Source organism: Ylistrum balloti, unplaced genomic scaffold (genome assembly GCF_031769215.1).
Source record: "Ylistrum balloti isolate Yb309-2 unplaced genomic scaffold, AGI_CSIRO_Ybal_v1 Utg370094, whole genome shotgun sequence".
Classification (NCBI taxonomy): Eukaryota; Metazoa; Mollusca; class Bivalvia; order Pectinida; family Pectinidae; genus Ylistrum; species Ylistrum balloti.
The window spans coordinates 76608-98759 of record NW_026782124.1 but is presented as its reverse complement, the minus strand read 5'-3'; the positions used below and the strand labels follow the sequence as shown (position 1 = coordinate 98759).

General features: G+C 35.7%; 1 protein-coding gene across 4 annotated transcripts in view; it reads left to right on the top strand.

The window, feature by feature from the left end:
- The window catches only part of LOC132549971 (homeobox protein Meis1-like), a 117835-nt gene that overhangs the window by 64588 nt on the left and 31095 nt on the right, over positions 1 to 22152 (top strand). For all 4 annotated transcript variants that reach the window (XM_060213962.1, XM_060213965.1, XM_060213963.1 and 1 more), the window contains exons 8-9: positions 1121 to 1253; positions 20624 to 20778. In XM_060213962.1, the coding sequence (XP_060069945.1) occupies positions 1121 to 1253; positions 20624 to 20778 (288 nt within the window). The remainder of the gene's footprint in view (positions 1 to 1120; positions 1254 to 20623; positions 20779 to 22152) is intronic.

The following is a 22152-nucleotide window of genomic DNA, read 5'->3' as shown; positions in this document are numbered from 1 at the left end:
TGTTATGTGGTAGACTTTCAATGTTGATCAGAGAAACGTTTGATGTCGGTGTGAGGTAGGTCGTTCTTATGGGTCACAGCCGAAAAAAAAGAACTCACACAAATATACGGTAATTTATATACATAAATGTTAATAGATTGTCACCTGCCCAGTTCACTGATAATAGCCTTTTATTGTGGTGTATCTACCAATAAACAGTAAATCTTGACCTTAGGCCCAGCACATAAGGCTTGACCAATGTCCTGACACGTAAAGCTTGACCAGTGTCCTGAAATAAAAAGCTTCAAACTGTTGACCATGTGCTTGCCCCAGCATCTAGAGCCTGCTTATTGTTCCGGCTACACAGATTTGGTGCAGGGGTTGTCCTCGGGCATGATAGTGTTGCAAGGTAAAGAGAGTGGAATATATTTGATAGGGAAGGTGTACTCAATTATTGATGAGCAACGCAAAGGGATAAGGTTTTTTGTGTTTGATCAATTGGCCAATTGTCGGCGCCCAACATGCATACTTGCATCATGCAGCTTCTCTTCTACCAGATATGGTACAAGGTTGATGGTTACTCACTTTCCCTAAACAATCCTCTATTCTTAGTCAGACGGCTTATGGTGACCTAGTTAATTGTAAATAAAGGCAAGGCAGATTAAACATTAATATCAAATTTGAGATAAAGTTGTCATTTTCCTTTACCAATCACGATCGCTTGTAATGTTCAGCAGTTAATGGTATTCCAGGCATAGCTTTGAATTAAATACTGTTTCTTTGTTTCACATTTTCTAGTCCTTACTTACACTGTCCTGTAATGTCCTGTGATTACCTAACAGAAAAATTCACCATCCTGAGTTGCTTGATTCTCGGGTGATTCCTGAGATTTTTTTCACAAATCCGATAATTTGTTCTTTTGACTAACTATGTAACAGCGCTACCTGCCTTAAAAAAGAAGTCTTGCATAAGATGTTTTGTCGATTTTATATATATATATATATGTTACTGGTTCTAGACGGGCGCGGTTCCGGATTTGATCAATAATTTGGAATTTGATAACTCCTGATCTTTTTTTGTTTTGCAGAGGCGGCCCTCACAATGTTTGATAACTAACTCCTGATCTTTTTTTGTTTTGCAGAGGCCGCCCTCACAATGTTTGAATTTTAGCCAACAAGATGACACCCAATCCTCACGCTCCGGAGACACACCCATCACAACTAGTCAATCAAACACCAACTCTTCACAACACGCAGACAACAACAGTGAAATAGGTAAGACACTTCATTCTTATGTCATCACAGCGCTCCGGAAGACACGTCCAGCTCAACTTGTCTATCAAATACCTGTTTAGACACCAATCTTATCACAACAAAATCTCATACTCCAAAGACACATCCATCACAACTTTTCTATCAAATACCTGTTTAGACACCAATCTTATCACAACAAAATCTCATACTCCAAAGACACATCCATCACAACTTTTCTATCAAATACCTGTTTAGACACCAATCTTATCACAACAAAATCTCATACTCCAAAGACACATCCATCACAACTTTTCTATCAAATACCTGTTTAGACACCAATCTTATCACAACAAAATCTCATACTCCAAAGACACATCCATCACAACTTTTCTATCAAATACCTGTTTAGACACCAATCTTACCACAACAAAATCTCATACTCCAAAGACACATCCATCACAACTTTTCTATCAAATACCTGTTTAGACACCAATCTTATCACAACAAAATCTCATACTCCAAAGACACATCCATCACAACTTTTCTATCAAATACCTGTTTAGACACCAATCTTATCACAACAAAATCTCATACTCTAAAGACACATCCATCACAACTTTTCTATCAAATACCTGTTTAGACAACTATCACATCACAATAATTTCTCATACCTCGACGACATGTCTAACACAATTTGTCCGTCAATACCTGTTAAGACAACAGTTTCATCCCAAATAGAATGTCTTTCTGAAGTTAAGGACAGAAAACGAGGTGATATGTTTATTAATCAAAAACAGCACACAATAGGTATCCCAGCAGTAGTGATGGCATACAACATACAAAAACGTTCTGATAGTATAAATAAAACACAACATTCATGTACCACACACACACACACAGATTATGACCAACGTACAAAACAACCTACAACATCCATTTTAAACATTTATAAATCCTACTTATATTTTGGGTACAAAATCACCATGGTAACGACCACTGACCCCCTCTAAGATATCCGCTCATTAACCGCCATGGCTGTTTTAAGTACAGGGCAGTCAATTCTTGTAACTTTTTCTGTTCATTTTGACAAATAAGATACAGATGTTTAATCTTAGAGGAGAGAGTTAGAAAAAGTGCCGAAGGAAATATTTTCTGAGCCAATTTTGAGTTTTTTGCGGTAGAATGAGTTTGGATCCCACCAGTAGGGAATGAAATAACCCCCTAGTTATCATTGGACGTAGCCCTCCCCTGAAACTCTACACCACACTCCTAACAGCTTTTAGCAAATGAAATGGAAAACTGATGGAATCTAGATCATATGTAAAAAGTAAGTCTGTCTGCTGAGTAGACATACACTGGGTAAATTAGTAGGGAGGGGGTTGGGTAGTTGTATACTAACCCTTCAACTCAAAATTGCTACCATGGTTACAGATTCTTAAGGTCTCTGTTTTGTCTTGGACCATATGATCAATGTTGTTGACTGGAAACCATTAGGCCATTTAAGGGCTCAAGTCTGCAATGTTTCTTTACTTTCAGACTGGACATTGGTCATTCTAAATATACACTAGTGTTGATAATGAAATCCTATTATACTTTTGAACAGCAGAACTGAACTAAAATGTTTTTGACCAATGAAAGACTATTTTATGTTGGAATTGGTAAGTTTTTGTGGTTGAGAACTATCTTGTTTTGGAACAGGTGTTAGTGTTAGCCTGTTAGCCTGGCAGACGACACTGACAGAACATCACCTGTATCATGGCAATGTTCATGTTTGGGGGGAGGGGAAGTACATACACTTCCAATATGTACTTTACCTATATATATATCCAGACGAGGTGTTTTTTACATTTATTTTCTTCACGTAGTCTGGTCTGCTCTGACAGGTGCTTTAGAGTAAATACAGGCAAGTCTACCCCTCTCTATAAGTTTATCCTAAGGTTAGAGCAGTGTGTAAGCTCCCTCTCCACCACATGTCTTTCATGTTCACAGGGATGAGAAATGCGTAGCCAATGAGTGTGATTTAATATCGTTTGATGGAGTAGGAAGTTTGTAAATTGATAATGTAAAAACTAGAAGTGTTCAGAATGCCACAAACTGTATGTTACTGTGCAAGGGCAGTGAAGGGGAAGGAGGGCTAGCATCAATTAGGCCAGAGTCACACAGATGCTGCTTTTCACAGAAGCTAGAATGGCTTTAAATTCCGCCAGTTAGCTTTAAATTCCAACAATGATTAATTAGTGGCTGCTTGTTGCTTCTCGGTTATACCTGTACAGGCGTGTCTGGGTATCATGTCCCCACTATCACTTTCTAATGACATACAATTATTTTGGGTTAGAGATTATTGTACTTTTCGTATTCTTTTATTCATTCTTTCAATTATTCTGATGATATTTTAGGTCCATGATTATTTTGGGTTAGAGAATATTATACTTTTATGTACTTCAATTTGTTCCTTCTATCATGTTGACGATATTTTACATCCATAATTATTTTGGGTTAGAGATTATTATACTTTCGTTTACTTTAATTCATTCACGCAATCATTCTGATAATATTTCAGATTTATGCACATGGATTTTTCTCTTGTTTCTGAAATTAGGATTATTTATCTGAATTCAAAGTTCAGTTGAACTGTTGGTATTTTAAAATAAAATATGAAATATTTCATCTATCTGGTTATGTTTTTCAAAACAATAATTGAGTTTTTTAATGAATTCCTTACTTTAAATCTAAGAATGTACTAAAACATCCTGTTTCTAATTTTCTTAAGAATGTCTTCAAGTAATTATAAAAAGAAAATGAGATAATCTGATTTTTTCTTGAAATCGTATATGAAATTGATTTCAGTGTGAGAAGTTGATTACCGTTGGAGTGTTTATACAGATGGTAGTAGTGTTAAAACTAGAGAGATAGTATTAACACACGTTAACAGCGTTGTTGTGTCAGAAAATGTGTTGTCCTTTTTTTTCTCCGGAAAATTACCATGATAATGAGGGAGGAAGGCATTGTTAAGGTCTAGAGAGTTCCATTACGGTTGTGCTCAAGTCAATTTTCTGGTTTGTAAGAACAGTTTCTTTGTGGCCGATGGATACAATCACGGGTGCTGGTGGGACAGACAGCCTCCCTTTCATGTGATGACATTCCCAGCTTATTGAGGAAGAATGGTCGACCATTCACAAGTTGTAACTTTGTTTCGTACATAACATGTGCCCTTGCAGCCAGGCCCAGCAACAATGCTTAGTATAAATAGCCATGTAGAAGCTAATTTTTCCAGTGATTGGCCCCGTCTTTTGTGATATTTTTCCTTGCATGGCTTTTTTCCATGGATCGAGCTAGAAACATTAATGGTTTCGGCGGTCTAGTTACTTCATTTGATTGTATTGGACTGAATGTTTTCTGCGTGAGTGGCTACCCCAGGATTGTTCCAGGGCTCCTTATGCTTAACGGTGTCCTCCGCAGATTAAAACCGATTCACGATTGTGTGTAAATGCAAAATCTATAAAGATCGAAATAGGCAGGCGGAAATGTAAAGCCGCGGGACCGCATTAAGAAAGGGAAGTTAGCAGAAGAATGGCAATAATGAGGCAGCTAGCTAGACAAAAGTAAATGTGCTATTTAATAAGACAAGCAGATTGGATATACAGTATAATGATTTCTTGGCGTGCTATCAGAAAATGTTCAATATGAGTATGGGTACGTAGGAGGGGGAACGGCGTGGATCAAGACAAGCGTCCCGCTTTATTTAACTATAGAGCACCGTCGGACCCAATGAGATTGGTAATATGTTGCGTTCACTTCACTGAGACACACGTGTGTTGTTATTACTAGTATTGTGTACACATATACACAGTATCAACACCCTGGAGTTATTTCAGGTAAACAGTAATGATCACTAATTAAATCTGTAATTTTGCTGAAGAGTTCAGTAACATTGGCCATGGATAAGGACTATTTTTCAGAAGTCCCTTCGTATGAATTTAATACTTGTAGATAAAGAATAGAAATTTGAATAGGTTCATAAATTGGCCCTCTTGAGAATGGTGACATGGCCTATCCTCTCCGACCACGATTCTGTTACAAACAATTGTCCAAGTGAAATCATCTGCAAAGTGTACCTTATCTGATCTTGTGCTCCATACAGCCACGCAAAATATACAAAACAAACACGCAGCCCAGGCAGGGGGTGGCCGGGTAGATGGCAGCACTGTTGTCTCGGGAGGGCGGTCTTCCGCACGCGTTAACTAGGGGTATCCATGGCACCATTAGTCTAATGTAAAGTGAATTTTATTGTACAAGTTTGAATTGTCCTTGAACTTAAGTTACTACAATGTGACCCATCATACTCAATAGTTATAGAATTTGTTGGTGATTAGTCCATCTGTCGCCATTTCATTCATTGAATTACAAAACAATTTTTTTTTTTGCTCAATATTGATATATTCAAATAAAAGAATTTGGTTGAAAAGAAATGTTGATTAAGTTTGTTGTAGTGTTGTCCTTTCATTAAGTACTTAAAAGTTTACCTAAATACCTCCCAAGTATAGGATAGACTTGTTGGGGAGGAAGGAGTTCCGGAAACATAGTCACCATTACACTATTCACTTCCTTCCCTTTTTCTTAAATCTCTTTTTTAAGCTGTTACATCACCTTTTCACCCTCCCTCTGCTAGAGTCCGCTTCCATTGCCATTTAGTACTTTCGAGTCTCAAAGCTAAAACACCATCGTCCACTTATGATCCTACTACCACTGAACCAAACATTTCAACTATCTCAATATTTTAACTAAAACTGCTACTAGACTTGAGATTCTCAAACATATCTTATAATGTTCTATAACTCTATGCCAAGAACAACTCTGTCATTTCTAAACAAGTGTGGCTGTCGAGAGATCTGCATTTGTTTATTCAGCTTCTCCATGGAGGGAATTTCAAAGTGTCCTGTCGGAAGTTCATATGTAATCCCAGTGTTGGGCTGGTATAGAAATGTTACCTACCCATGTTCACCTCTGAGCTAGCCCGTCCTAAAACTAATCGTAGTAATAGCGCTTTAAGTTAGTCTCAAATTCGACCTGTCAAAATGAGCATTTCAGAGTTGTCCCAACTCTTTGTTACGCTTCCCTTTGGTTTAAGTGGGATTATTGCCTGCGAGTTTGATCCGGCTGGATAATATTTGTCATCCCTGTGGATCAATCAAGTCTATATAGAAACAACGAAATGGACGCGCTTGCCAGCCGAGACAGGCTTTAGGGTCACACAGAAAAATCTGTTCTCCTCTCCTCGATGTTTTTGAGATATAAATATGGTCGATTATATGAAACCCATTTCAATCCATCGTCATTTATTTCAACACGCGTTACGCCATTACTGTACATACTAGTGTTAGATCAATAATTCAGTTTTAAACATTTTACACACTACTAAACTGTAATATCGTGCAGAACCATAAATTACATTACACCTTTGATTTTTTTAACACTATTTAAATTTACATATGTACGATCATTTTGAAAAGTGCTAGCTTTTAGTTACGGTGCAATAAAAAGCTTTTTAGTCCGAGCATTCTCAGCCTAACTGAACCAAATCATTATAACCATGCATAGGTATGAAAGTGTTGAACTAGTTGTCCTAAATATACATCTAGAAAAAAACCTGAAGATCTGCCCTTAAGTATATAATATCAGTCAGCTTCAAGATATGCTGAAGTTTTTTTTCTTTTTAAATGCTGATAAATAAAAGTAATTTTATAATCAACCTATATATCTTACAAGTTCAAATGATTTTTTTTTAAACGTGTAAAGATCAGATTTTTTTTTTTTTTTTAATAAAATTTTAAACTGATAGACATAAAGTGAAAAGTGATGGTAAAGTTAGTATGCTAGGCTGAGTTGACAAAGTTTGGAATGTGTTCGGCCAGGTGAAGTGTGCTCCATCTTGACTGGAGGAAAGTGATTAAGTTGATAATGTTATTTGTCCATGTGTATGGGGCTGGGGGTGAGTCAATACCTACCGGGCTCACCAGACACACACTGACCCCGGCACATACACCTTATTTTCAGTGATAAGAGTTTAAATTTTTACAAACAATGAATACTGATCTTCCCAGCAACTAAACTAAATTGGGTTGACAAGGTGTTGGTGGTGAAAAGTTGTCCTCGGATAATCAGCGTGATTTTGGTCAGGCATTCGCTTATGGTGGTAGAAGTGTTACCGAGCTTTATACCCCAGTATTTTATTATCGATTTTTGTCTGCGCTTGCCCTTTGTGAAGTGTGTTCCATGTAGGACCTTATCAGGTGGTGAATTGGACTCTATCAGCAAGTCTTCCTTACTTGTGGTTGTTGAGCAGAGTAACTGATCCCAATGGTCTGTTACATCCACAAACACCCTACACACACGTTCTGTAAATTTAGCCAATTTCCTTGTACTTTGATACCAAATTTCTGTCAGTGTAACGTGAAAATTTCATCACCATTCGGAAAAAAATGTGCTTTCTTATCCATTTCTCTATTAACATTATTTGATTAATTAGGGAAAAAAAGCTGATACAAGAAATAATTAATTACGACAATGCTCATTCCAGATTTGATACATTTAGATCACACCTGTGGATGATCCAATTTCATAACGGACTCCAGATAAAGACATTTCTGTCAATATCAGTGCACAATGGAACCTGAATCCCCTTTTTCTGTTCAATGTATAACAAATGCAGTAAAATCCCCTAAACACACAAATTTGCCATCTTATCGTGTTTTCTAACATGCTTGGCAGGAAATGTTTTGTCGTATTTGTGGCCAATAGCCGTGCTAGAGATGCTCTCAGTTTGCTTTCTGGAGGGATTTAGAGGGCGGACCGATGTCGGATCAGTGAAATAGCCCATGTTTGGAGTGTAAACATACAAGTAGAAAAGATATTATAAGGATCACTTCCAATGAAACCGTTTTGTTTGATTTCAAATCTGTTCATTCCACCGATTAAATGGGCACCGAGGCAGTTAATCTGGGTCCCTGTTCTGCTTTGAGTAAACATGGCTGCCTTGTGTGTAGAAAAGATCGGCCTAACGCCATTAAAACATTTATGTCCGTGTAAGCTGACAGAATTGAATATCTTTGCCATAATATTTAGCTTTACCAAACAATTGTTGTGTTTGTTGAATACCCTTCTGTATACAAGGTTACTTTTAATAGTATTTGATCACTGGTGGGACTAGTTTGGAGGGGGAGGGGCTGGGGATGGGGGGGCAATTCTTAAATAACATGCTGTGGTAAGGTAGTTTTGTAAGGTGTAGGGGATATATGTAGTGTGTACACACATAATAAATGGTTGAAGGCAAACAAGATGATAGGGATTGAGCAAAAGTTATGACAACATGATGGTTTAGATAAATATAACAGTTAACCATATTAATCATTATAACAGCAAATTCTAAAATGGAAATTGATATACACACATGTTAAACACTACTATCCATAACACACATGCAACTCCTTTCCCCCCTCCCTATCTTTCATAGGTCTGTAGTATTGTTTTTCAGAGGTCTGATAGAAGTAAGAATGAGTTGGTTTGTAGGTATGTGGAACAGAATATTCATGAATATGTATAAAGGTCAAATTTAAACCTCGATCTGTACATTTTTTTTCCTGATATGGAAATGAGGTCCCCCCTCCCAGTGTTAGTACACAATAAAACCTACTGCTACAGTGAAGAGATATTTAATCGGTGTGGTAGTTTAGGATGAATTGTGCCTCTGACATTTTTATATCTCCATCCCTATTTGTTAGTAAATCAGAAAGTAACGAGAACAGTTTTTAACCTGTGAACTTTGATGCTAAATCGACCATTGACAAATGGCAAATATTTGAAAATCTAATTCCTGTGCTTGGGTAAGTTAAATCGCTGCGTCCCATTCTCTTGCTTGACACGTTTTAAAGCCTGTAAGCGGAGTTTTGTTAAGTCAGTATTTCCACTTGCACAATTTGAACGTCATAAAAAAGGGATTTGTGGCATTAAATGTTTGACGTGAAGTAGTAGAATTAAATTGGTATTAAGACGAACTATCATGTACATGTGCACAAGATAGCATTGAAATTGCCATAGACATATAAAAGTGGGTTTTCTGTTTGAAAGATGAGGTAGCTGGTCATATACATTGTGATGTCCTTACTGTAATGGTCGTATTGTGCCCGAACTCGTCTTGCGCAGAAAATAGGGTTTACCTGACACTTATATATGCACATAGCTAATTTCTGAAATCTTACCCTTTTAATGAGATGCAAACATTTTGTTAAGTTAGCTTGGATTATTCACATGGTTCTGATATATTTAATTGCTTTTAAAAAGAATCATATCCTTTGAGTCATTGAATGAATTAATTTATGAATATGTTAAAGTATTTAGCATTGTTGGTCCGTTACCTTTATCTGTTCATAGACCATTCATGGACAAAAGAATTGTTGGTTTTATTTCTCTGTTAAAAAGGAAAAGTTTTTCATATTACGGAATAATGATTATTAGTTAATATGAGCCTATAAAATGGAGAGAATTAATTGTGCAATCAGTGGTAATAGCAGATACATAGAGGCAGAACGGAGACTTAATGACTTGATGAACTAGTGACTAGGTTAGATTCTGGTGATTTAGCGACACTAGGCCACGCATGTGTACATTGTGACAAATTACATATAATCATATTGAAATGATAAAAATTATAGGGTATTTTATTATAAACTGTAGACACGGGACCACAGCGAGAAGGAAATTTACAAATTTACACGGCCGGAAGAAAAAACGTTTATGTATACAGTGTAATGTACACAAATTATAGGGTTCCCAAAATGAATTAAAACACTGCAAATATGTTTTGTAATAGTGTAAGCCGTCAGGAATGAAAGCCCTAGAGCTTATATACTATGCTGTTGTTTAAAGTCTAACCCATAGAAAATTTTTACTAAATTTCCAGAGTGAAAAATTTTAAAAGTGTTAACTGGGAAAAACATTATTTTCAAAATGTCACCTATAAATTGTCTGTATTTTACTGACAAATTAACTTTAAAAAAAGCTGGTTCTTTAGTGTTCCTATCAATAAAACAATAATTAAGTTTCAAGTTTTCAATGTAGATTGTGAAGGCATGGTTTAATTCAATAGGAAAATATAACTTATGAAATATAAATGGCCAAAAAATGATGCAAGCTGTTGCACTGAATAAAAAATGTATATTATGTGTTTATATAAACTCAAATTCAAGGCCTTTGTTTGTAGCAGTCATGTGTTGAGTACTGTGTCATGTCTGTCTGATGTGCCTGGGATTTCATAGTAGCCAAGAAATTATAAGGACAGACATACCTTCCTTCATTCAAATCCATTTTAAAAATATTTGATATAAAGGTTGAATTATTTGTTACATGACTTTACATACTAAATCTGTCTCCCATGTTGTCTTACAAATTTCTTGGTCAAATTGAAATATTAAAGATGCTGAAAATGGTGGTTGACTCAGTTTTGGAAATGTACTTGATTGATGAGGAGTCCAATTGACATTTTAATTTGAATATTAAATCCTGTAATGCCATGTAGACAGGTATTTTTGTTAAAAATGAGAAAATTAAATTAAAACAAGTTAAATAAACCTAACACTGTTTAGAGTGGATTTTCTGAAATAAGAACAAAAGTTGAAACTTATTAAAGGTTCTAACATTTTGTAAAATGTAATTGATTGATCTTGAATGGGAAATTTAAACTAAGGCGTATTATCATTAAGGAAGCATGCACCAAGGAAAAAAAGTTGTGATTGATCAACAATAAAAAGCTTGGATTTGAATATTATTAAAGTTGCATGATATTAAAAATGAATTTTGATAAATATTCAATGGAGAATGGAGTAATTCAGAGTAAAAGCAATCTGGTGGGAATATTAAAAACTACTTTCTTGAAAACCTGCAGATGTTATTGATTGTCCTGATTTCATTTTACCCTGTAAAAAATACTTTGATCAGGTTTAATTAAATCTAATTAAAGGTTCCATTTCTTCGACAGGTTGTGGGTAGATTTTTTCTAATTATTCTTTTTAGTGTTTTTCTGGTGTCTCGGGCCATAAACTGACCAGTGTGATGTTAGTAAACGCTGACCAATGGGTGCATTGTAGTCAGTGTCCACTACCTGTACCAATTACTGGTATTAATATTGCTGACCAGTATAGGGGTCAGAAATAATTAACATCCGGGTTGATTGGATATATTGTTGGTCCAGATTCCGAATTAGGGAGCTGTCCTAAGGATGACCACCTCGGCCCTGCCATCTGACCGATGACCGCTTCAGGTCCATCCAATCAGTGATATATTTGCTGGCAGCTCTGATTAATATACGAGTATGGCTTTTCAATCTGCCCAAACAGAGATCATTAGGTGATTTTAATTGGAAACATGTTCCATCAGGGTAGAAGACATTAAACGTGTCCACTCTCCACTTTGAGATGTCAAGATACCCTCATAGTTCACATACTGAGAATTAATCCCCTTCAATAACCTGTAGTTCTGTTTAGTGTATATAACCTTCCCCCAGAAAGAAATATAGAGTATTGTATGGCAGCCATTTGTGTAGGAATTTTGACCAGTGATAGCTTGGTGTTGTTTTAGACAGTATAGTCTGGAATTGTCCAGTGTACCATTTCAAGATAACGATGTTTTGGTAGGTCAGCTAGTCCCAAAGGGCCGGTGGATGACCACATCTTTGAAGGGGCAGAAATTGCCTAATGACCATTAGTGTGTGTCCGTGGCTTGACCTAGCCCATGGTCAGTGAAACTTGACCAGAAGTGAAGATAAGAGTCAGAGTCTGTTATACCCAGGCCATGCTCCAATGAAACTGAGATAATTTGTTTTCAAGCCTTTAATGAAACCCATGTGATACTGGTGTTAGAAAATTTGCTGTTCATTGGGTTTGGTTGGAATTGACTAATTCTAAGAATTTTTGCAGTAGGCTGATTTTTATTCCAACTTGATAAGGATATTAGTAGACGGTAATAGAACCAAATTCTTCTGATTAAATAAATCTGTTGAAAGTAATTCTGAGCTAGAGTGCCTGTGATGAGTATCAATTTTTGAACTGGTGAAATAGGTTTCGTACAGATGAGTATTTGTGTAAGCCTTTGAACCATATTTAATGATTGTGTGTGCAATAAGATTTAAAGTTGTTAAAATGTCACCAATACAGATCAGGCAAGCTTCATGTTTTTCCGTATTTAATTATTAAGAAATGATGCACAAGTTAAGATACTTATATCAAATTCTGTAGGCAAATTATGATTCATCTGTCTTGCGTAGTAAAATATTTGAACTTTATTCTTCATATGAACTGAAGTTGTTTTCCTGCATAAAAAATCAAGGATATATCTGTAGCATTTTTACAGGTAACGGGATGTCTCCTGTTTTTATTTTTCTAAAATTGAGTTATTGATTAAAACAGATGAATGATTGAATTTTTATATTTACCCAAGTGCTTTAAAAGACAAGTTTATTTTGAATGCATGATAGAGTGTGTAGTATATACACACAGAGCTCAGAAGTTTATAAACGAGAGTTGTAGGGATATACATTATAAATCTGTTCACTTGTGAGAATTGTGTAGAATCGTGGAATAATTTAATTGGCTATGTTTGTGTGTTTGTGTGTGGTTTTGACATGAGTCTTTAGCAGACGTCTGTGGGTTACCTATCCGGGGAGGCTAGAGAAGATTGATGGCTACTCTAACTGGTGGTTACCCCAGAATCAATGCTAGCATGGCTTACAATTCAACACAGCAGGTTACGAGGTCATCTGTAATTTTACAAGTGTCATTACAAGCTCCACCCTTCTTCAAAAAAAGCCAATCATAACCTGAAATGTTTCTTGACCTTTGAACCTTCTGTGTGTTAATTTTACTTAGCTCAAATCACCTTTTCAGAGACTGGGAAATGTTTGGATATGTAAAAGATCACTTGATGTGTAGTGTTACAAACAGTTTATATTTTGAAAGAATAATTACACTGTTTCATATTTTATGGCAGAAGTTGTGGAATCTAAAATTGTTGTGGATTTATTTCAATCTCTTGTGTCTCACAGCAAACTTTGTCTTCTTTTTACCAAGTAAATCATAACTTAAATCACAACTTCTTGAACATATTTTGGTACTTCAGAAATTCCAGGTGTTTTACGTACTAATAAAGTGTTTTTGCCCTGGAAAGATAACATGAAGAAAGTTGTTGTGAAGATTTAGTCAGATCGAGTTGTAGAAGACTTTTTGTCATTATTTGCTAAGACTGATAAATACCTCCTGGAATTGAAGAATAATGGAATGCTGACATTAAGCTAAATCTCTTGTTATAGAGCGCAGAAAATTGACAGGATTTCTAAATGCCAAATCATAGACGACCAGACGTCCGATTTTTTCCGAGGGACTATCAAATTACCATTACCTATCGAAAAATAAGTACTGCAATGTTGTTCCATTTTCTTGTTTAATTTTTACACCCTGATAGATGTGTTTCTTTAACAGCAGGCAAATGGAGATATGGGTTAAATAGTATTTTAAGCAGACACCAGCAGTAGATAGGACGCAGCATGGGTGGGGATGACTGGGGAAGATCGCCCAGGCGATTTGGACCCACCCAGTAACAACACAGTGACAGTTACGGGTAGTATTTCCTGTGAAAACCTCATCTTCACTGTAGAAAACCATGGGAAAAAACACTGTGGTCTTATTGTTAAGGAAGAAACGGTAAGCGGTGATTCATCACCAGGCTGGCTAACCTGGAATGGTGAGACAGGGGAGATAACCCAAGCTAGTCTACAGCTAGAAGTAGTCCATGATCTGACATCATCATATCTCTACAATTATATAACATTCTTTTTGTTATTCAATTTGTATATCTCCAGCTGCCGGTAATTCAATAGAATGGTTTTATCTTTATGATGCTTTCTCTGCCTCCCATGATCGTATTGCCATACCGATAGGTCTAGCTGAAGAACTTGGAAGTGAATTGAATTGCACTCCAGTTTTCGTCCATATTTTCAAGTATGGTGATTTCCTGGTGTAAGAGCTACAGCCTGTATTGATTCCATCTTAGCAACCTATGGTGGGCAGAAGCTGGAGAGAGCTGTCCCGTCCATCGCGTGATTGACGCAAATCAATGGGCCTTGTTCATTTCAGGAACTGTGTGAATTATGACATTCATTCCTTGGTTGATTTACGAGCATCCCCATACTATGCAATGTTATACATACACATTAAAAAGTTATTTTTTCTATTGTATTGTAAGGAATGATTCTTTACCAGCTTGAAATTAAATTGATCTTTTATATTTATACATATATATATAATGATTTACAGACAACTGACTGTCAACAAACATGTACCGATAAAGATTTACAATATATTACCAGGAGTCTGACAGTTACACGACTTTATCATTTTCTCTTTGCTTTTCTAGTTTATAAGAAATACAAGTGTTAGGCTCATATTCTACTTGGAAAAATGCATCAATATCATCATGTATTTTCTTTCTTTTTTTTTTATTATTGAATTCAAATAATAATAATTAAAAAATGAAATCAGCCTGTGATGTCATTTCTCATAAATTAGTCATTTGTGTAAAGGTTTGGTGTGTGTGGGAGAATTTATTTTTAGATTTTATCAAGCAGGTCTTTTCTACTATTTCTTTTTCTGTCTTGGTAACTTCCTTGTGGTTTCAGAAGGGTTAAGATAAAAAGTCGAGCTCTATGTATATATCTCTGGCAAGGTGCCGTGCACATTTTTACTTTTTATTTGTCAATATTGGTTCCTACCTGCTAAGCGAAGTGTCCTAGTTTCACTAGAGTTTTAGGATTTAGTCTCTATTTGTTTAGAATTTTGCCTGGTGAGTTTGATCCTGGCAACCAAAAGTTTCTCTGATAAGGGACTGTGGTGTGTATTATCAGTGTTAGGCCTCTAGAGAACTACAAAATCCAAGCTAAATTTAGGTCATACAAAGTTGTTTATTTATTTTATTAAGCACACAGTATGCTAATGTCATGGGTTTATCAGTTGATATTCATATTCCCCCTTTTAAAGCCGTCAGAAATTTAAAATGACACAAGATTTCTTATTTATTATCACATATATCTTTATTTCTTTATCAATAGATACAATTTAAATTTTTCTATGTAAAAAGCAAAAATAATTTTAAATATTGGGATATTAAATATTTGTTTTCCTTTTAGCTGGAAAAAATGTTAATCCATAAATGAGGGTATTTAACATTAAATGAAAATTGATTACTATAAGCAATATTAAATACTCATCCATTATTATGTAGATAGTTAAATATGACAATTACTGTTTTTCCATTCTAGTGTATAGGTAAAAATTCTGATCTGTGAAAATAACATCCTGGCCAGCTTTTTTCTCTGTCCAATTGATTAAGTTGTATTGGAATTTCTTCGTAAGTATTGACAGATGGAAGGTGGTGTTGTAAACTTGTACAATGGAGAATAGTGTTTTGACATGGAACAGGATTGTGAATTATGTCTGCTTTCTCACACAAATATATATATACAATCAATTTTGACATGTTTACATTTTTTTCCAAATTGACAAGGGGAGAGAAAACAAATTTTACATTCTGAAAAAAATATGAGGTGTGGATGTACATTTTCATACTTCTTACATTACATTTTTGTAGAAATCTTCATTTGATTACATTATTAAAATAATTCATGTATTCACAATGAAGAGAAACATGTTTTACATAATTTTTAAATAGATATATACACATGTTTGGAACATATGCAAAATGTTAACATTTATACAGATAAGAAAAAAAATTAAGGAAATGGTCGCTGACTTAATTATAAGTCATGATATATGAATTTATACAAACAGGGCCAGTAGGAGCTTGGTATGTTGTGGAGTTTTAAATGAAGGTAATTAATTTGTCAGTGGAGACCTGTCATATGGTCGTGACAAGTCGAGGGAGAATTATGTATCTTCAGAACAATTAAGCACCAGATATGAAATATAAAAGCTAGTGTGTAGCATGTGTAATTCGTATGTAATAATACATAAGGTTGGAGCTAGAAAAGTTTTTATGAGTGTTGACAGTAGAGCAGTATGACATGTCATTTGTTATGTGTCGGTAAGTGGCAATACTGTCCTGAGGGTGTTTTCTGTAGTGCTGCGAGACAGTACCCATCCTATTGTGTTATAGAGAAGGCCTGGTATTGACAGCAGATAGACTGGTCACTCATCTTGTTGAACTGTCACCAGCCACCCTGGGGCTGACTGAGCCACAAAACCTTCAGTATACCCTAAACACAGTCATTATCTGTGTGTTTTGTGTAACATCTGCATAACTACTGCAGCAGTGGACTGTAGTACTCGCATGTGGACAGACACGGACTCTACCAACATGTCACGAAAAATTCTAGGAAAAATGCTTGGTTTGTACCTTAATGCGTTTTAATTTGGTTGTTAATCACTTTGTTTTAATTCTAGTTTGTCAGTTTGACATTGTGAAATGTTTCAGCAATATCACAAAAGATTGTTAGAATAATGTGTGATAAATGTGTTATCTGTGTAGAAGGCCTACTGTAAGCTTAATTAATATTTTTGATATGTTACCATTCTAAAAAATAAAATAAGTGAGTTTTGAATTTTGTTACATTTTGTATTTTTTGTGATAATTTTATCATGTGTAAATTGGAGTTCAATCATAGGATTTATAGATATTACTAATTTTTAAAAAGATATTTTGGAAATGGCTTTTAATTGGTAGAGTTAGGATTCATTTTTGTAGATAGTATATTGAAGGTGTTTCTTACTACCAGTAGATACTACAAAATGATAGGATTTTTGAAAATGTCATTGAAAAGTAATTTTAACTGAAAAGTGCCAAGGGGATATCCTATTTCATGTTTTAAAAAATGTTGACGCACACATAATTATGAGCATAACTATTTCAAATGTGCACATGTCCAGAATGGTTTGATAATGTATTGATGGAAATTCGCTGATGGCTTTAGAAGGTAGCAGTGTTCGGGAGAGAACAAATTTACTAATAGGTTTTGAGTAGTGAACGGATCTCAGTCTGAACTCCCGTAGATCTGTACGGGTTTGTGATATCACTCTGACAAGTTTTGATGGATGGGCTAGGAAATCATTTCTGACAATCGGCCATATTTCCCTGCTTAAAGAAATTACATACCCATGATAACAATTTTTATCTCTGTGAAATCACGGAGCTCCCACATTGACGATCCCGGGTTTAGGTGGGGGCCACCAACTTTTAATCAAGCTTACATATTTTCTGCTTAAACGCATTTTCTATCTTCCCCATTTAAATCGTCCTCCATTGTAATTATTTAACCAAGAAGATTTTCAAACCTATGAATACGGAAGACCCTGTTGTCTGCCACTGGGACACAAGCAGAATGAGTCGGACAGACCCTTGGAAAGTGAATTTGTGGGATTTGGTTTTTTTTTTTTTTTTTATGTCTGTTATACAAACTGGAGTAATGGAAGGGTTTTCCTTGACACAAACTATTATAATGGACTGGTATATATTTGATAAATTATTGACATGGTACAGAATGATTGAATATTTCTCTGCCTTCAGTCCATATAGATAACTGTTGATTTGGTTTGAAAATATCTAACCTTATCAATTTCAGAAACAAAACTTTCTGGGGAATAGGTCTCGATAGATACCATGTTCTGTGTTGTGATAGGCCGCTTTTAAAACGGTAGCATGATTTAATATGATTTCGCCTGTGCCATTTTCTATTTTTGCCATTCAACACTTTTACAAGATTTTGGGTAAGATTCTTTCCGTTTTTATTGGATTACAAGGAAAATTTGAGAGGGGACCCAATGAAGTCTTTCATCCAATTTGTCTTTGATTGGGAATGAATTCCTATTAATTTGTGATCATTCATAGCCTCGTAGCCGAGGTAATTAAATTGCAGACTTGATGTGGGAAATATTGTTATTGAATCAGAAAATTTTGGCATTAGTGTCATGAAATTTGTGAAATGTACTCTAGTCTTTCCTTTCAGAAATGTCATTATCCACAAGCAGCAAGTAGAAGCTGCGCGTCTATAATGGTGGTCGCTGTAGAGGTGGGTCTGCCACTCCTGGCGTAATTGGGGAGGAAAGGGGGACCTCAGTTAATATCATAGCGAGATGATATAGGCTCGAGCTGGTCATAGACTAATACTTTTGCATTTCAACAGCCTTTTCCTGGTGTTATAGCACAGGGTCGAGGATTTTTATAGTTATACCAGTATTATCGTGCGAATTGAATTTGTGAGTTTTGCTGAATTTAATTTGATAACCTTTTCGCTCTTCAACTGCAATCACCATAGCATCGAGTCCCTCAAGTGCATCCAAGCACGACTTGAGTTGTTCATCACCTCAGTAAGGCACTACAGGGTCAGAGGTACAATCTTGTCGACTTTTATCAAAATAACTCTCTTCTAAATTACATCACAGCGCCCATTGTGTTGGCAGACAGATCAGAGGGCCCCAGTTTGAACCCTGTTCGGGTGCAATGACACAAACATCAACTTACAAACTTCAAAATGCAGTTTCGTTTTCACTAACGTATGTCTGTACTTAAATCCTTAGATTTTTTTCCTCAAAAATCTATTTACGATTAGTTTCACTATAAGGATTTGATAACGTGTTTATTTACACCGGTTATATGGTACAGTTAGACTCCCTGTTATAACCATTCACAGCAGGCAAGCAAATCTGAATGGATACATTATTTGTTTTTAACTTCTTTTCAGAATGCTTTTTCAATTGTAAATATAAATCACAAATGGAGATTGACTAGATTTTAATTTGAATATCCAGTTTGGTTACCAGACGGTATTTCATTCAAGAATTGCTTGGTTTTTTTTGTCGCAAACGTGTTGTAACAAGAAGACGCGAGTTTAGGTGACTGGTAATGACACCCAGCATTTCACGGGTCATAGAAGCATTGATCACCGATCGGTAGTGATTTGGTGAATATACTGTACTATTATAGGCGGTATCGAGTTCCTTCTATCGTAATTTATACCCGAGACTGTCCTGAATTTCAAAACATACCCCTTATAAGTAACCACTGAGAGCCCCAAGGGAGCTAGATTAGATAGGATGAGAAACCCAAGTCAACCATTTCTATAGGGTCTTATTGTTAGCATAGATATAGCTAGTGTTGTTATTCACATGACGAATTCCTTGGTTGGGAAGTACGAATTAGGTGTTGGTTTAATTGTTAAATCGTGGAATTAAATGTCGGTCTGATCAGGGTTAATGACAGGCTTGATGTATTGTGTGATACATATATACTTAAGAAGGCGATGGTGCTAATGTATTTCTATGCACCGTAATTTACTAACATCTGACATTTACAAAATATATTTAAATCCAGATAGATTTACATAATAATTGATATTTTGATTAGTATAAAAAAGTTACATTTTGTAATGTTAATGTAAAGATGGTATTTATGTATTCAATTGTATAAAAATTACTTATATATCGTAAATAGAAAATTCGGATCTGGGATCAATTTAGGCCTGTTTAAGTATCGAATCACATGTAAATGATTAACAGCAGACCAGCAGTGTTTTATCTGGTTATAGCAAACACACACAAAATTAGGCTCATTTTAGCTGGAGCTTCAGGTGAGGAAAGCCAGTACAGTCGAGTCTTGTGTCATCAGTAACTTTGGTTCTTATCCTTCGTCACAGCACTGTTAGCTTCTCCTGATATCTATACAGCCAATCTTTTGACAAAATCATTTGAAATGAAATTAACTTTTTCGTTTTTTTATTTATTCAAATCAGTTTAGCATGAAGATTTGAATATTTTATCACTGTTTTCTTTTCACTTGAATTTGGTTGAAGGTGTTTTGGACTACTACAGAAAGTTTCAGAAAAACGGAGGTTCTGTTTCCAGATTGACAGGTTTACAGCATTCCATTCAGATGTATGATAATACAAAACACATTTAAACACATACACAAGGCTTTATTCAATGCTTGCAAGGAATTTAGTTCCGGTAGAAATTGCAAGTTAAAAATGTATGAAGAATTAGAATGCCGATTCAAAATAACTTTAGTTTACAGAAGGAGATCCTACTTGTAGCGGGTCACCATTAAGGTTTCTGTATATTATTTATAATTTTTGGGTTTTTTTTTTGATTGAATGGAGTTGATCTTGTGCATTTCAAAATAAAATATCTTGTATAAAAATTTCTACGTAAGGTAAGATATTTATGATACTCTTTGCATGTCCTTTGTTTGAAGGTACAACAGATGTCACAAGCTTTGATCAGGAACGTTAAAGTTCTGTGTTGCTTTTAGCTAATTTTTGTTTATCATCTTATGTCTTTCAGGTGATGGGTTGGACAACAGTGTAGGGTCAGGGGAGGGAACTGCTGACGAAGACGCTGATGGAGACAGATCAAATTCAAAACGACAGAAAAAACGGGGAATATTTCCAAAAGTAGCAACTAATATCATGCGAGCATGGTTATTCCAGCATTTAACGGTGAGTTTAAAATAAATCAGAACAAATATTGACAAAGTTGAATGGAGAAAAATGTTCGGAAAATCAACAAAGAACATAAAAAAATGTAACTCAAGTATGACAATATCTTTTGAAAAGAAGAAAAGTCATTATATAAGCATCAAGAGCTTTGTGACTATCAGGACCAATATGTCTGAGTTTAGCCGATCGGGAGATAAGACGGAGAGTATGTCAGCGATACATCAGCAACCAAAGCTAAACAGTCATGACACCTTAATTTGCTTTCTGTTCCGTCGTAATCGCCCAGATTCATTTATAAACATATTTACACTGAATTATGAATTAAAAAATTATGTTAAAAAAGTGGAAAGGCAGCCTATAGTAGATACGAGTTTCTGAGTGATAACATTGGTCTGTAATTACTCCAGATTGTTCACCAAGACTTTTATAATGAAAAATGTCAGAAAATGATGAATGTTCTGAGGCTGCGGATGAGGGATGGAAATTTTGATGTAATTTGCTTTCATATCGGTGTATTCCTTGTGTAATCCCCTTTTTAACAAGTAGTTGATATGTCATTGCGTATCCACGCAGTTTGGCCAGGCCTTACTATATCACCATATCACGGCTAAATCCCCTATCATCAAGGATTTCATATTGGTCGCACAGAGAATATGAAATATGAAATATTTATTTTGTATCTCCAGATAGAAGAGTATTATCTGTGAAATGAATCTGCTACTAGAACGGCATGATTAGCATATAAAGAAAATGTCATCTTCCGCTGAGAGCGGCTCGCGCCATCCCGGACGGTATTATTGGGATTGGAAACAGCACTGATAGGGTCTTGAAGAGGGTTAACGGGTCGACCTCGGAAGGAGGGAGAATCAGGGGACTGAACTCACTCGGGAAATGAGCAGTACATGCAAACTTACATTTCTTCATTGTAACAAATATCTGACACTAGCTTCACTGCTCATGCTCTCTGTGTGTTCATATGGAGTCATTTAGAAAAGCCAACAATGGGTGTTGAAGCATACGAAAATGCAAGGACACGCATTTGAAGGAAACAGCTGATTTTCCACCTCATAAGGTGCGAGATTTCGTCCCCGACAAATGGGATGGACAAAGGTTAATAAGAACTCACACATGCGAACAATAGGTGTACACCAACCAATCACATTGCAGCTCACACACACACATAATGTCTCCCCCATAGCAGTCATAATTGTTTCTGGTTTTGATTTATATTGTTTAGAACATGTTACGTCCATCGGTAAACGGTCGTAACTGACATCCCTTCGCTGGCAGTCACACCCTCGTTGGCAAGACAATCCTTTTGAGAAAAAACAATTTACATTTTGTTGTTGAAATTTGATGAATATTTGACACTAC